Raw genomic sequence first — 13023 nt, 5'->3', positions numbered from 1 at the left:
GCCAGAAGCTGGGATTGGGTGAAAGAGCATGGATCACTTGATGATAACCTGTCTGTTCATTCCCTTTGGGGCACCTGCCATTGGTTACTGTCAGAGGAGAGGATACTGGGCTTGATGGACCTTTGGTCTGACTCAGTATGGCCATTCTTATTTTCTTATAAATACAAATGAAACAGAAATGGAGTGGTATGCAGGAAGGCTGCTAGCCTGTTACCTTTACGGAGGGCCATTAATTGTGTTCTAAAAATAAGCAGGATTATATTCATATCTAGGTTTGCTGGTGCAACCATTATCTGCTACAACCCCTGCTGCATTGTGGGATACGAAGGTGGTCTTCTGCAGTTAGTGCTTGTTAGTACAAGCTCCTGGCCAGCAGGGAGTGTCCACGTCGAAAACAAAACACTAATTACAATTGATTAGGTCAGATGCTCAGCTGCTGTAAATCAGAGCTGACATCAATAGTATGATGCCAATACACACTATATAAGGATCTGGCCCATTAGTCCCAAAGTCAAGACTTATTTATGGTGGGACTACTTCAGTTGTTTAGGTGTTATAGAAACAGTACCTGATGTACTAAAACCACAAGTTGTGCCAGAGAAAAATCCAGTTTTCCTTCTTGAGCTATAGGCTGTTTTGCTGAGGAACATATTAAAGCATTTCTTTTTACTTTGAATTTAAAGTGAATGTGGATTGTTCAAAAGCATTATGTAAAGCTTCCTTTGCACACCTTAATCAGTGGCATTTGCGTTTCCCTAAACTTTAAGGCCTAAAGGGATATGTTAAGGACTGACAAAAATCAAAGGCTGCATGAAGAATTGTAATTATCTCTTGAAGAATGAAAATATTATTTTGATTTAGAATAAATCACTAATATGGGCTCATCATTGTTATTAACTAATTAGTCTTTAATGGAGAGTTACAGAAAATATCATATACATTTAGAATGCGTCACTCTGAACAAATACATGAAACCTTGACAAAATATTTTTTTATAAAAAAAATAAGTTACCCCATCAAACACAAACTTTAATAATTTACTTTGGCATTTTAATTTTCTGCTTGTTAAAGGGAGCAACTGACAATCCAGGCTAGAGCCAGGCACAGTGAAGAATCTTCCAAAAGCCCAACTAATCCACTCATCAGAACTATATCCTGGGGGGTCTCCAAATTGAGGTTACTAGTTGTACCAGATTATGGAGTGGTTTTGTGCAGTGGACAAATGTCCACTCAGGTCTAGAGTGGAGATCACACTCACTGTCACGTTTGATTTATCAGACTTCAAACCTCCAAGAAGTGGAAACCTAGCAACATCAGTCGCTTAACTCCTTGTGCTACCTATCCCCTCTGGAAGCCAGATGACACCACAGCATATATGTGTGCGGTCTTTCTAGAGCACCAGTGTCCATAAGGAGCGCCTGAAGCAGCGTCAGACATTATTACTGGTGTGTCAGTGAAGGCTGCATACTCCCCACAGTCAGGTGTGTAGGAGTTAGAGACAGACAGACAGATACACTAGTGGGGAAGGTTCAACCAGAGCCCTACACCTTGTGGTAATTGGGTTGCTAGGCTGACTCCATGTTTGTGACTGTTTGGGTCCTGAACAGAAGAGACATGTGGGGTGGGGGGCATGCAGCAGCAGACATGGGGGACATTCAGGGTCATGTGCCCCCCCCAGATTTGCTGCTTGGCTTATACTGAGCAAGCTCACATGAACTTAGCATGCTCAGTAACACTGCTGAAGCCGGCTGCCCTCACTCTGCCCCTCCCCCATCATCGGCAGGCATGGGGCGTTTCTGGTCCTGGACCACACCTTTTAGAATAGAATCATAGGACTGGAAAGGACCTTGAGAGGTCATCTAGTCCAGTCCCCTGCACTCATGGCAGGACTAAGTATTCAGACCCCCATTCCTGACAGGTGTTTGTCTAACCTGCTCTTAAAAACCACCAGTGATGGAGATTCCACAACCTCCTTCGGCAATTTATTCCAGTGCTTAACCACCCTGACAGTTAGGAATTTTTTCCTAATGTCCAGCCTAAACCTCATTTTGAATTTTAATCCTATCCTCCAGAGCACTTACAATCCCCTGCAGCTTGGTATCATCCACAAACTTTATAAGTGTACTCTCTATGCCATTATCTAACTCATTGATAAAGATATTGAAGAGAACCTTACCCAGAACTGATCCCTGTGGGACCCCACTCATTATGTTCTTCCAGCATGACTATGAACCACTGATAACTACTCTCTGGGAACAGTTTTCCAACCAGTTTTGCACCTACCTTAGAGTAGCTCCATCTAGGTTGCATTTCCTTTGGCCACTAGTCCTCCATCTTTTCTAATGGTGGGAAGCCTATTTCATATGGGCTGGACAATGTTAATTAAGCCACATGCAGAATTAAGCCACAATGATAGGATCAGGCCCAGAATCAGATTTCTGTTTTTAAAACATTTTAGAATAGAAAGATTCAGGGGACAGTATAATCTACAACCTGTTTTCATATCACAGCCCCAAAGAGCCACATACATGCAGTGTTTTGCATATAGCATCAAAGAATACAAAGGGCTAGATTTATCAGTTTATGCAAATTGGCGTCTGACATCATTGGAGCTGCACCTGTTTACACCAACTGAGGATCTGGCCCCAAACTTCCAAGGAAAGGTTATATAACCGGTTTATATAGTTGAGAGTAAGAATTTTTGAAGAGAGCAGAGACAGTTTGAGCATCCCCCATGCCTAAAAGTGAACCAAAATAGAATGCTCTTGAAATAGCAATGTAATAGCAAGCTTACGCTCTCACGGTGAAAGACTCCCAGGCTGAAACTCCTCCGTGTGAAGCGCTACGTCAGTTTGATCATTTAGGGAATAAGTATGTTTTACTTTTCTAACTGCTGGATGGAAAACTATTTTTGCAACACTTTTAGAAAATCTTAGGTCATGCGAGTTTCACATCTGAAGCTGCACATTAAGAGCCACCTGCACCTAAATGAGAAGCTATTCAGGGCACAAGCTAACCTCACTGTAGTGATCGCACTTCTCCTAGAGTCCTCTACCAACCCAACGCTATTATTTTACAGTCTGCAGAGAAGCCGTGCATTGGGCTGATGGTGTAAGGTTTTATGCTGTGGCTTCCAAAGCTTTCTTAGCCAGTGGCTGCCACAGCATAAAACCTTACACAAGGTTTGAATTCTGTCAATGTTCCCCCTTTGCCTCAAGATACCACTCCTGTACAAACACAGCACTATTTGGCATGACATTTAATAGGTCATATTGGACCTCATGTGTCACTTTTCAGATATGGAAAATGCATAAAGACTTGGGTCCCTTGTATATTGCACTTCACTCCAATTGAGATGGATTGACTTGAGCCACAAAAAGTAACACACTTACTAGTTCCTCCCCCAGAATGGGTAGCTATGGAGTAGGCAAAGGGAAGTGGGAACAAGCCAAGGTTCTGCCCCCCACAACACACTGTTCTGTGCATCTGTGCAATCACAGGCATGTTGTAATTTGCTGCCATTGTAGGCCAGCCACAAATTACTATCCCCATCCCACAAAGCAAGGGGGAGCAAAGAGGGAGTTGTGCTTTGGAGGGATGTTTAACACCTCTTCTGGGATGGTGCAGCTGAGACTCCAGCCCTTGCTCAGCGTCACGCCTAGAGGTACAATCTAGCCTAAAGTTTGTATATGTTCATATTCCAAGAAATAATTCAAAGAGTCATTCGGGGTCCAATTCTGCCACCCTTTCTCCTGCCAAGTATTACCTTTACCAGGCACACTCCTGTTGTGCAGTGAGGCACTGCTAGTGTCATTATAGCTGAGTGTAGCTCAAAGAAAGTACGTCTTGTATTGCGTTGCACTGAAGTATTGTATTCCCTTCCAAAGGGGAGTATGATGTGCGTACACAATTCAGGCCATTATCTAATATCTGTAAAGTCGCCCACAATAGAATCGTTTTGTTCCACCAATAGTTACCCACTTCCAAATTATGAAAAGCATTGCCTTTTAATCAATTTAGAGTCTGTTAAAGACAGTATGATTCTGAGCTGGCCTTGGTGCTGAATATAGGGCCGTTCTTTTATTAAAGGGTAGCATAAAACACTGTCAAGCCCTCTCAGTATGAATTGAAGGAGACCCCCATGTTAGTGCTCATATTATATTGATACATTTCAATCTTGTTACCCAATACGTTCAATTCCACACTCCAACATCTCGCTGGGATTTTTGTGTAAGGGCTCCAAGAAGCGCCATTATGCAATTAATTATAAAAGCCCGATAGTGGGAAAACTGGACGATTTCTGTCAACCAGGCTTGGATGTATCTGTACACTTATTTTAGAATCAGTCAATCATGCATAATTGCAATAATTCTCACAGCTTTTAATTTTCATAGCAATTGAAATGTTTCACAGACTACATTCCATGAAACAAAATAATTTCCTGTGCTCAATTGTACAGTGATCTACGTTGAGGCCCAGATTTTCACAACTGCATGAACATGATTTCAAGCACCAACTGATTTCTAACTGGTTGTTTTCTTGCTCTCTCACTGCAGTTCCATGTGAAAAATGCAGTAAATGCACATGTGAATTATGCACACACACAAGGGCCAGTTTTTACATATGTACATACAAAAAACCCTCCTCCTGCTGAAGTCAAAGGCAGTTGTATAAAGCCCTGTGCTGGACAGGTAAAGTGAGCCTCAAGGATGTTGTAGGTTACACTAGCTGTAGTGAAGGCTATTAGAAATAAGGAGCTTCTTGTAGGATTTTGAAGGATAGAGGAGAAACACAGCATTATAACAGTTAAACCCTAACCTTTCAGGTATAGTCTAACAATGATACAAATCCACCCCAAGAACCTGGTTAAAGCATATTGTTGGTCACCAGGCACTGAAAATCATTACTGTTCTGTATGTGCTCTTATTATTCCTGGCATTCAGTCAAAATGGATCTGGTTTTGCTATTTCTTGGTTTACATAAGTCATTCTACCAGCCTTAAATGCATAGTCGATAATTCATGGACTTTTAACCTTTTCAAACTTAGGTCAAGTGGGATTTCTTTGTGTGCTTGAAGGTTTCTGCTTGAAGGTCAAAAGCATACATTTGGGACATCTGTCAAAATACAGATGAATAATTGATGGATGAGATTATATATTTTATTTGTACGGGTTACATAAAAAGATGCAAAGGTTCCTAGTAAGGGAATTGAGATTTTGATTTTTGCTTTTGTTGAAGTCGATGATAGTAATATAAAGCCTTGAGTGTTATATCTTTGCCTTATTACAGAACATAAGAATTACTTGCATGTAGTTAATTTAGGGCCAGATTGTTCCACCCTCTCTCAAATTAAGTAATACCTTATTCTATAATCCCACTAAATCAGTGGAACTATATGCAGAGCAAGATACAACTCAATGTAAGCAAGGCTGGCAGAATCTGACCCTTCTATTAATTAAAGCCCCTACTCCAAAAATACCCGTGTTAGAAAAACATTAAGGTTGCAAACTCAACTTCTCAAAAGTGAAGAAATAACACAAGGCTGCCTGTGCAATCTTAATTTGCCCCTTTGTATGTATGCATTATGACAGTGATTATATGATCACATATTTCCTCTCACCCCCCAAACTTCTAAATTTTGGGGCAATCTGTGAACTGTAGCATTCACAGCGTGTAGCTATTGCTAATACATTACTTCCTGCCCAGTGTATTCATTTTGGATTACAGAAGTGACTGATTGCAAACAATGTCACAGATTTGATTTCCTGACAAGATTACTGGGTTTTATTGTCTCTCACTTACACCAGATAAGAGTTGGGTGCAACTCTACTTAACAGCTCAACATAGTGGCAATATGGCCTGACAGAGTGGTTGCATTATGAAGTACAAGCCAGTGAATGGAATGGACAATAGGCTATTATTTAAACAGGTACTTTAGAAATGTCAGACAGACAGACGAAGAATGTTGTGCCTTAGAATCTGAGCATACTGTGGAGCTTTGAGGGCTTGCAGTGACATTTAAGCACCAACCTCTTTCCCCTTGCCTCCAAAGATAAAATGAAAAAGGTTCTCACATCCACTTTTGGGTTTAATTATTTTAATGGGAGTTTTGCATGAGTGCAGAATGCAGGGTTTGGAATTATAAAGCATGCTAACACTATAAACAATTTTTGAGTGCCATGTTGGATGATCCACATGAAAGCTAATGTGGGGCTTTTGGTCTACTTTGCTATGAACAGCATCTGCATGGGCTTCACTGACCCTTTGGTTCCAGCCCTATGTAAGGGATGTTGCATAGTTGTGGCATGTTAGCAAAGGAGCATGACCCCCTGCTTCTCTACTCTTGTTGTTGGAGTAATATATTACCGCCCCCGACTATGGGCTGTTTACAACACCTTCCAGGCTGGCTCAGCTATGCTGGTGAGCATGGTTGGAGCATAGCCAAGATTCCACCTGCACAGGATGCATCAGCCAAACAACCCTTCCTTTTCTCCTAGTCCCAAGAGGCCACTCACTTACCCCAGCTCAATTGTTACTTTAGATATTATACCAAGACAACACTGGTAGCCAATTCTAGAGTAAACTAAAGATTTATTAGCTAAGAAAAAGAAATGAGAATTATTGAGATGTTAAAGCAAGTAAACTATATGTACAGATGTAATTCCAAATGGTGGCAGTGATGTAATAAACTGCCAGCTTCCCAAAAGTCATTTCAGGGTCCCCAGATTGTCTCTGGGGATCTCTGCTTTGCATCTGGTACTCTTCCACGTCTAAACAGTCCCGAGATGAAGGATCTTTCCCTGAATCCATATTTATAGCTTCTTCTGACAGAAACCAAGCGGACAATGTCTCTGCCCATGTGGGCTTTTCCTTCCACTTCCAGTGAGGAATGCACTTTGAGTCTTTGACCTTTGGCCATCACATACAGTGGCCACTTGCTTTGAAATTAGCACTTCTCTATTAAAGCCCTTAAGTCCTTCATTAGCATTTCACAAGGTTTCTTTGATGGGTTTAGTTAGTTATGGGGTATACACAATGTAAATGTTTGCTGCCGCATTAAACAGGATACAGATAAGGGGAAACGATGCAAGTAATGGCCCATTAGTTTTATGAAGGCTAAACACCAAATACACTCTTCCACTTTCAACAATCACTTTGATCTATACTAATACACAAGTGAATTGGCTTGAATACACTCTGGCATGACCTCGTCTGCCAGTGTCGCATACCCCACACTGCCAGTGGCAATAGGAGGAGGCTGCATAGTGGTCTACTTTTTCCTCATGTTCCTGCACAGCCATATCTGGCCAGATGTTGGCATGGCCTAAGTCAGAGTCCACCAAGAACTTTCACACCGTATAACAGGCAATAGCAAGGGACAGGCTAGAATGCAGGTGGTTATATTTGGTGCGACTTTTTTTATGAGTAAGTACTGTGTGCAGTGCCCACTATAGAAACTCATGCAATTTTTTTAACACTATTTGCATATCTGAAAACTTTCATTCTCTCCTTCTTATGGTGATTGTTAAGCCTGGAGAAGAGTCTTCATGATTAAGTTGCCTAATGACCATGTTAGTGATCCACGGCAATTGCCTAAATGTATAGCAAATTTGTAAGACATACCAGAAAATAAAAGATCCAAGAAGAAACAAGCATTATTGAAAAAGTGAGGCTATAGGGGGTGGAGCCATATGATTTGTGTACAGTATGGAGTCCTTTAAGATGTTTTCAGGAATACATTGGTGGAATATCAGAATTACATCTGATCCCTTTTTCCATTAACTACTACATACATTTTTCTAATTTGGAAGGAATAAGTGTTCATTACTGAAGTAGCTAACATAACAGTCCACACACTATCAGTGCACCCAAATGAAAAAGCTTTTGGAAAACAGAAATGTCTCTTCAGGTTGGTGACAATCAGAGAACAAAGCTTTTTTTATTCTTCAGTCTATACCAATAACTACCAATAACTACTGATAACTACTGATAACTACCAATTTTATGGGCTAAAGGAGTAATTGTTCCAGTCTTCATTAATATGCCTCTTTATGCAGGTATTCATTGAACCAACAGAAGAAAAAAGTCAAAATTAAATCCAAAAACCATTTAGAAGTAAAGTAGTTAAGAAATGCTGAATAAGTTATAGATATTTCTTTGTCATTTTTGAGGGATTTCTCAAATGCCAAATTTTCCTCAGCCTTAATATGTTTTTTAAAGAAGTGTCCTGCTTTCTATTTTGGGCATTCTAAAGGTGTGTTTTATTGTAAAAAGATGGTACTCAAACAGTGTACACACACACATCTGATGGCACATGCATCATTTTGCTTCTAAACAATCTGTATTGACAGATGCCAATCAGGCAGTTGGGAACCTCTCAAAAAAAAAACAACAACCCCAAAATCCAAACACAGTCCTGCAAATCAGGCCTCTGAACATCTAAATTGGGTGCATACACACAACAAGCTGTTTGTGCAAAAGAGTGTAAGATCTGAGACTGAGGCAGATTTTATCTCTCTAGAATGTAGTATTTGACTGCAAATTAACTAGAGCAGTTAACTTTTGCAACCTGACTTTCCTTTCTAAGGGCCTTTTTTCTATTTCCTGATAAGTGTTCTTTGGTGTAGTTGTGAGGAACACTGCTTGACTACAATGGAGGCTCAGACATTTGCACCAGCAACAGTTTTGACTGCTTATACCTTAGATACAATCCAAAGAAACATCCACTATCTGCCAAAAGATTTGCCTCAGGTGTCCAACCGAGAAATCCTTTAGTGGATTAGGTGCCCATCCCCAAGTGAAAAGTTTACATGAAGGATATTTGTTTCCTGGCACTTTAGTAAACTCACTCAAAATATATTTTCACAGAACATCTAAGCAAAAACTTTATTCCCCAGTACTGTAAAGTTCCTTAGTAAGAAAGAAAAGCTATAACATATCATGGAATTTCAGTTTAAGACCTTTTAGGGTATGAACTTAGAAATGATTTATCCCATTTAATGCATGTAAAATTGCCAGAGGTACTGTAAAGATGGAAACGCATACCTTACACAGTTCTAAATCTCCGGCAAAACCCAAAACTAAAAAGCCTGGTTTCGGTTAATGGTGGAAAGTTCTCTTTTATTTAATTTGCTATCATGGAAAACCTAACACTAAACTAGTCCAAATCATTTTGGAGTTTTGCTCATCATCAGCAGCAGGTACTCAAAAAATATGGATTTAGGCCCCAGATCAGCAAAGCACTTGAGCACATGGGGAGTCCTATTGATTTTAATTAGACTACTGACATGATTAAAAATAAGCATATGCTTAAGCACTTTGCTGTGTCGGGGTCTTCATTGCCCAAATACAGATAGGGGTGCTTAAACTTCAGGCAACTACATTTGAAAACTGGGCCTTCACATTCCATATGATTTCTCAAGACAGATCAGTACAAGAGAAAGCTATGTGCATATTACACACAGGAGGGACAAACAGAGATATATACTACATTTTAATAAGACCATTTAAAAATATTTTGGAAGATGGCCAATATCTTAAATCTATTAACAGAACACATGCTTTTAACTTGCACATCCCGGGAGTAAAGCCCTGGCTGGGATGATTTAACTGGGAATTGGTCCTGCTTCGAGCAGGGGGTTGGACTAGATGACCTTCAGGGGTCCCTTCCAACCCTGATATTCTATGATTCTATGAGTAGCAGCACTCTTGCTTCCACCTGTCTTTCCACTATCCCCTGCCTTAGTGAATCACCCACTATTATGACCTAAGGCTCAACCACTAGGCCAGTTGCAGCCTCCCTCCATTCAGGAATTATCGATTTGGCAGCCAGCTCTGCAAAGAGAGGAGCCTTGTAAAATGGCTCTCCAGCCTTCTTTCCCTGAGATCCATAACAGACCGGGAAGCCCTAAACTCAGCAGTATGTGCTTGGGAGATTATAACAGAGTACAGTATTTACTGAGTAGCAGGTTAGATCAGTGGCCTGAAAGAAGTGGCAATTGATAACCTGAACAACAAGATTATCTCATCACACGAACAAGCTGTGAAATAAGGGAGAAGGATCACATTCAAAAGCACACACCTTCTTTGAAATTGCCTGGAAAAAAATAATCTGTCATTGCATTTATTCCTCAAGGCACTTTATTTCTTCTATGGGAGAGTAGTAAAGTTGTATTAACAAAAAACAAAAACAAAAAAACCCGTGACCATACTAAAAATGACACTCCCAAGTTTCAGTGTAAACTACACCTATATGGGGGGGAATTAGGTGTGTAAAGATGCAAAGATCATACCTGAAAAATACAAGTGTCATCAACTGGGCATCACCTTTGTGTAACACTCACTTAAGGCATGGTCCAAAGCCCATTGAAGTCAATGGAAACTCTCCAATGGACTTCAAAGGGCTTTGTACCATGCTGCTCCTTAGTGGCACTCCCAGTGAGTAAGAAGCAGGCTGTTCATTAATGGATTTGTTCAAGTAGTTGGGGTTTATGGTTCTGAAAAGGATAGAATCCATGATTGCCACTGATCGGAGGTGTCTGTAGCTATTTGGCTGTGGCTTGTTATGCATGCATTTTCCTCGCACATCCCAAAAATGTAGTTAAGCAATATTTGCATCATCGATGTGATCCTTGCAGTTTTATCAGAATGGGTGATTTGTCAGTATCAACACAGTCAACCAGCCTGTACACAGTCACTGCCCAATGGGACAGTTTTCATTGTCACTAAGTTACTATGGACAACAAAAGGAGGAAGTTTTAGAAGAGGCACCAAGGACTCTGAAGAACCTTGGAAAAATTTACATGTTCAGCTAGAGAAGGCCTATGCACACCTATCTCAGAGTGAGCATAATGACGGTGGTTTATTTTAGGCCTGGGATAAAATTTTCCAAGAGCACTCAAGGAACTGAGACACTTAGCAAATTTTATCCTTAGACTTTGGAAATGCATTTATATTAATAGTTCCAGTGTGCTAATCTGCTTGAGTTGTCTTGCAATTTCTTGTTGCTCTAAATTGCAGATCTTTTCCAGAACTGTTTGAAGTACTACATTTTGATTATTGCATATAATCGGTGAAATATGTTCACAGTCTATTGAACTTGATGCTAAAATATTTAGGCATCTTCCTTTATATAAAATTAAAAAATCAAAATCAAAGAAACGTATAGATTGTGGTTTAGAAAACAGATACTTTCCTCTGTCACTTTGACAGATGCCAGTAGCAGAGGATACTGAATAGAGCTGCTCAGAAAGTGTGCCTGCTCCCCCCACCCCCTACCGAAGACAAATTTCTACAAAAACTAAAAAAAGATTAAAAAAAAAAAAAAAGGTTTTCAAAGCTTTCCATGGAAATTTCAACTTTTATTTGAAAAGAATCTAGCTCACAGACTGTAAAGGCTCTTAGAAGACTGTAAAGGAACTCAGTCCAGATGTGGGGAGGAGGAATTATGAAAAATGTCTAGCTTGCGCTTTTTCAGCCTGTATTGATAGTGTTTTTGTTGATCTGGTTAACAAAATTTACCCAAGATATTTTTATCCCATTTTCCCCACCATAATTTATTCTATTCCAAGTGTCCCACCTTGTATGTAGGGGATTTTAAAGTGAAAAAAATGTCATCTTGAACACATGGAGCAAGTATCCAATATTTCCTCTCCACTAACACATTCAAGAGAAAGGTGCTCATTATAGGAACACAATCTTTTGTGGACAGTCTGTAGGGAGCTGGAGCAGCTGGTAGAATTAGATGTCAGCAGAGAAAAATGAATATTGATTAATCCCATAAAGTGCACAAGAATTCCTGTAGCTCTCTCTTTGGCTGATTCTGTATCGACACCTTGCAAGCACATACATCGTCCAACCAGAAGGTTGTGGGTTTACCCATTTGTACTTATTTTCTGTGTTGGAGCAGTAGAAAGAACAGAGCAGGTCAGTGGTTGTGGTTTCAGTCTGCATTTGCCCTAGTGCAGGGATAAAGCAGTGATTTTAAATTTAGATGGTAATACATCCCCAGTGACAAAACAATGTGCAAAACTGTTCTAGTATATTGCTTGCTTGAAGCACAGAGCTGTGCAGCTGTTCACAGGGCGTCTTCCTTTTTTTCTGATTCTTTGCTCTAATGCTGTAGCATGTGCCTTTCCAAAACATTTTAATGTCAAGTCTCCCTAATGAAGGCATTTAAGATTTGAAGAGGAAAGCAAAGCTTTGTTTCCGTACATTGCAGGGAGCTTGGTGAACGTCGCATGGGGAGTATGATCAAATTTAAGTATTCTAGGGGGGAAAAAACAAGCACGATGCCTTGAGCGGGCTTTCACTACTGTAATTTAGGCTGGAATTCTTTCGAACAGTGGCTGCAGCAGTTTGCTGACAGTGCTATAAAACTAAATTGCCTAGGGAGAAGGGAATCATGGGTTTAACGTGGGAGCTGAGTGACAGCTACTGTGGGGTTGACAGAGGCACCTTAGTGAGCTGTAATATATGTAGGGGGTATGGTTTCAGCACTAAGATGGTTCTGGGCCTTTCAATACCCTCCTTTTCTTCTTCAACGTCTCCAGTTAAAAAGCTTTGTGGAATAAACAGTGACTTTCAGCTTCTTCTACAGGATGAAGACAAGTTGACTTGCAGATTTTCATCAGGTCCTCCATTTAGAAAAGCAAGCTTGATTTTGAACATTGCATAGGATTTTACAGCCACACAGTATACTATAAATGATCCAGGCAGCTGTCAGCAAGGATGTGATTTTCCTGGTTAAAATAGGAAATGCATTCATTCTTTGTACATAATGTAAACAGAATCCGTCTAGACCCTGAAGGGGTCTGCCATTATATTTTTATGTGACTTGAAAAGAAGAGGTGAAGAAATTTCAAATGATAACAATAAGAAAGGCTGAAAGGAAACTAATCATTTTCCTCCTTGGATCAAGCTGCTGAATTCAATGTGCTCTGAGCCAGAGGCAGCTCTCAGGGGTGAGTAACAAGGAATATAAGAAATGAAAGGAAGGTCACTAAATGTTTACTCCATGTTATT

General features: G+C 40.2%; 1 protein-coding gene across 4 annotated transcripts in view; it reads left to right on the top strand.

Annotated features, from left to right (window-relative positions):
• Positions 1-13023, top strand: part of PHACTR3 (phosphatase and actin regulator 3) — a 169614-nt gene that overhangs the window by 26833 nt on the left and 129758 nt on the right. The window contains exon 1 of one of the 4 annotated variants that reach the window (XM_084645539.1): positions 12809-12962. The exons of the other annotated variants lie outside the window; for them this stretch is intronic. Coding sequence (XP_084501665.1) covers positions 12932-12962 — 31 coding nt within the window. The 5' untranslated portion in view covers positions 12809-12931. Of the gene's footprint in view, positions 1-12808; positions 12963-13023 lie in introns of those variants that run through there. 4 annotated transcript variants of the gene reach the window in all.

This window comes from Lepidochelys olivacea (assembly GCF_965140295.1).
Source record: "Lepidochelys olivacea isolate rLepOli2 genome assembly, chromosome: 13".
In the NCBI taxonomy this organism is placed as follows: Eukaryota; Metazoa; Chordata; order Testudines; family Cheloniidae; genus Lepidochelys; species Lepidochelys olivacea.
Note: the sequence above shows the minus strand (reverse complement) of the source record. Positions and strands in the feature narration are given on the sequence as shown.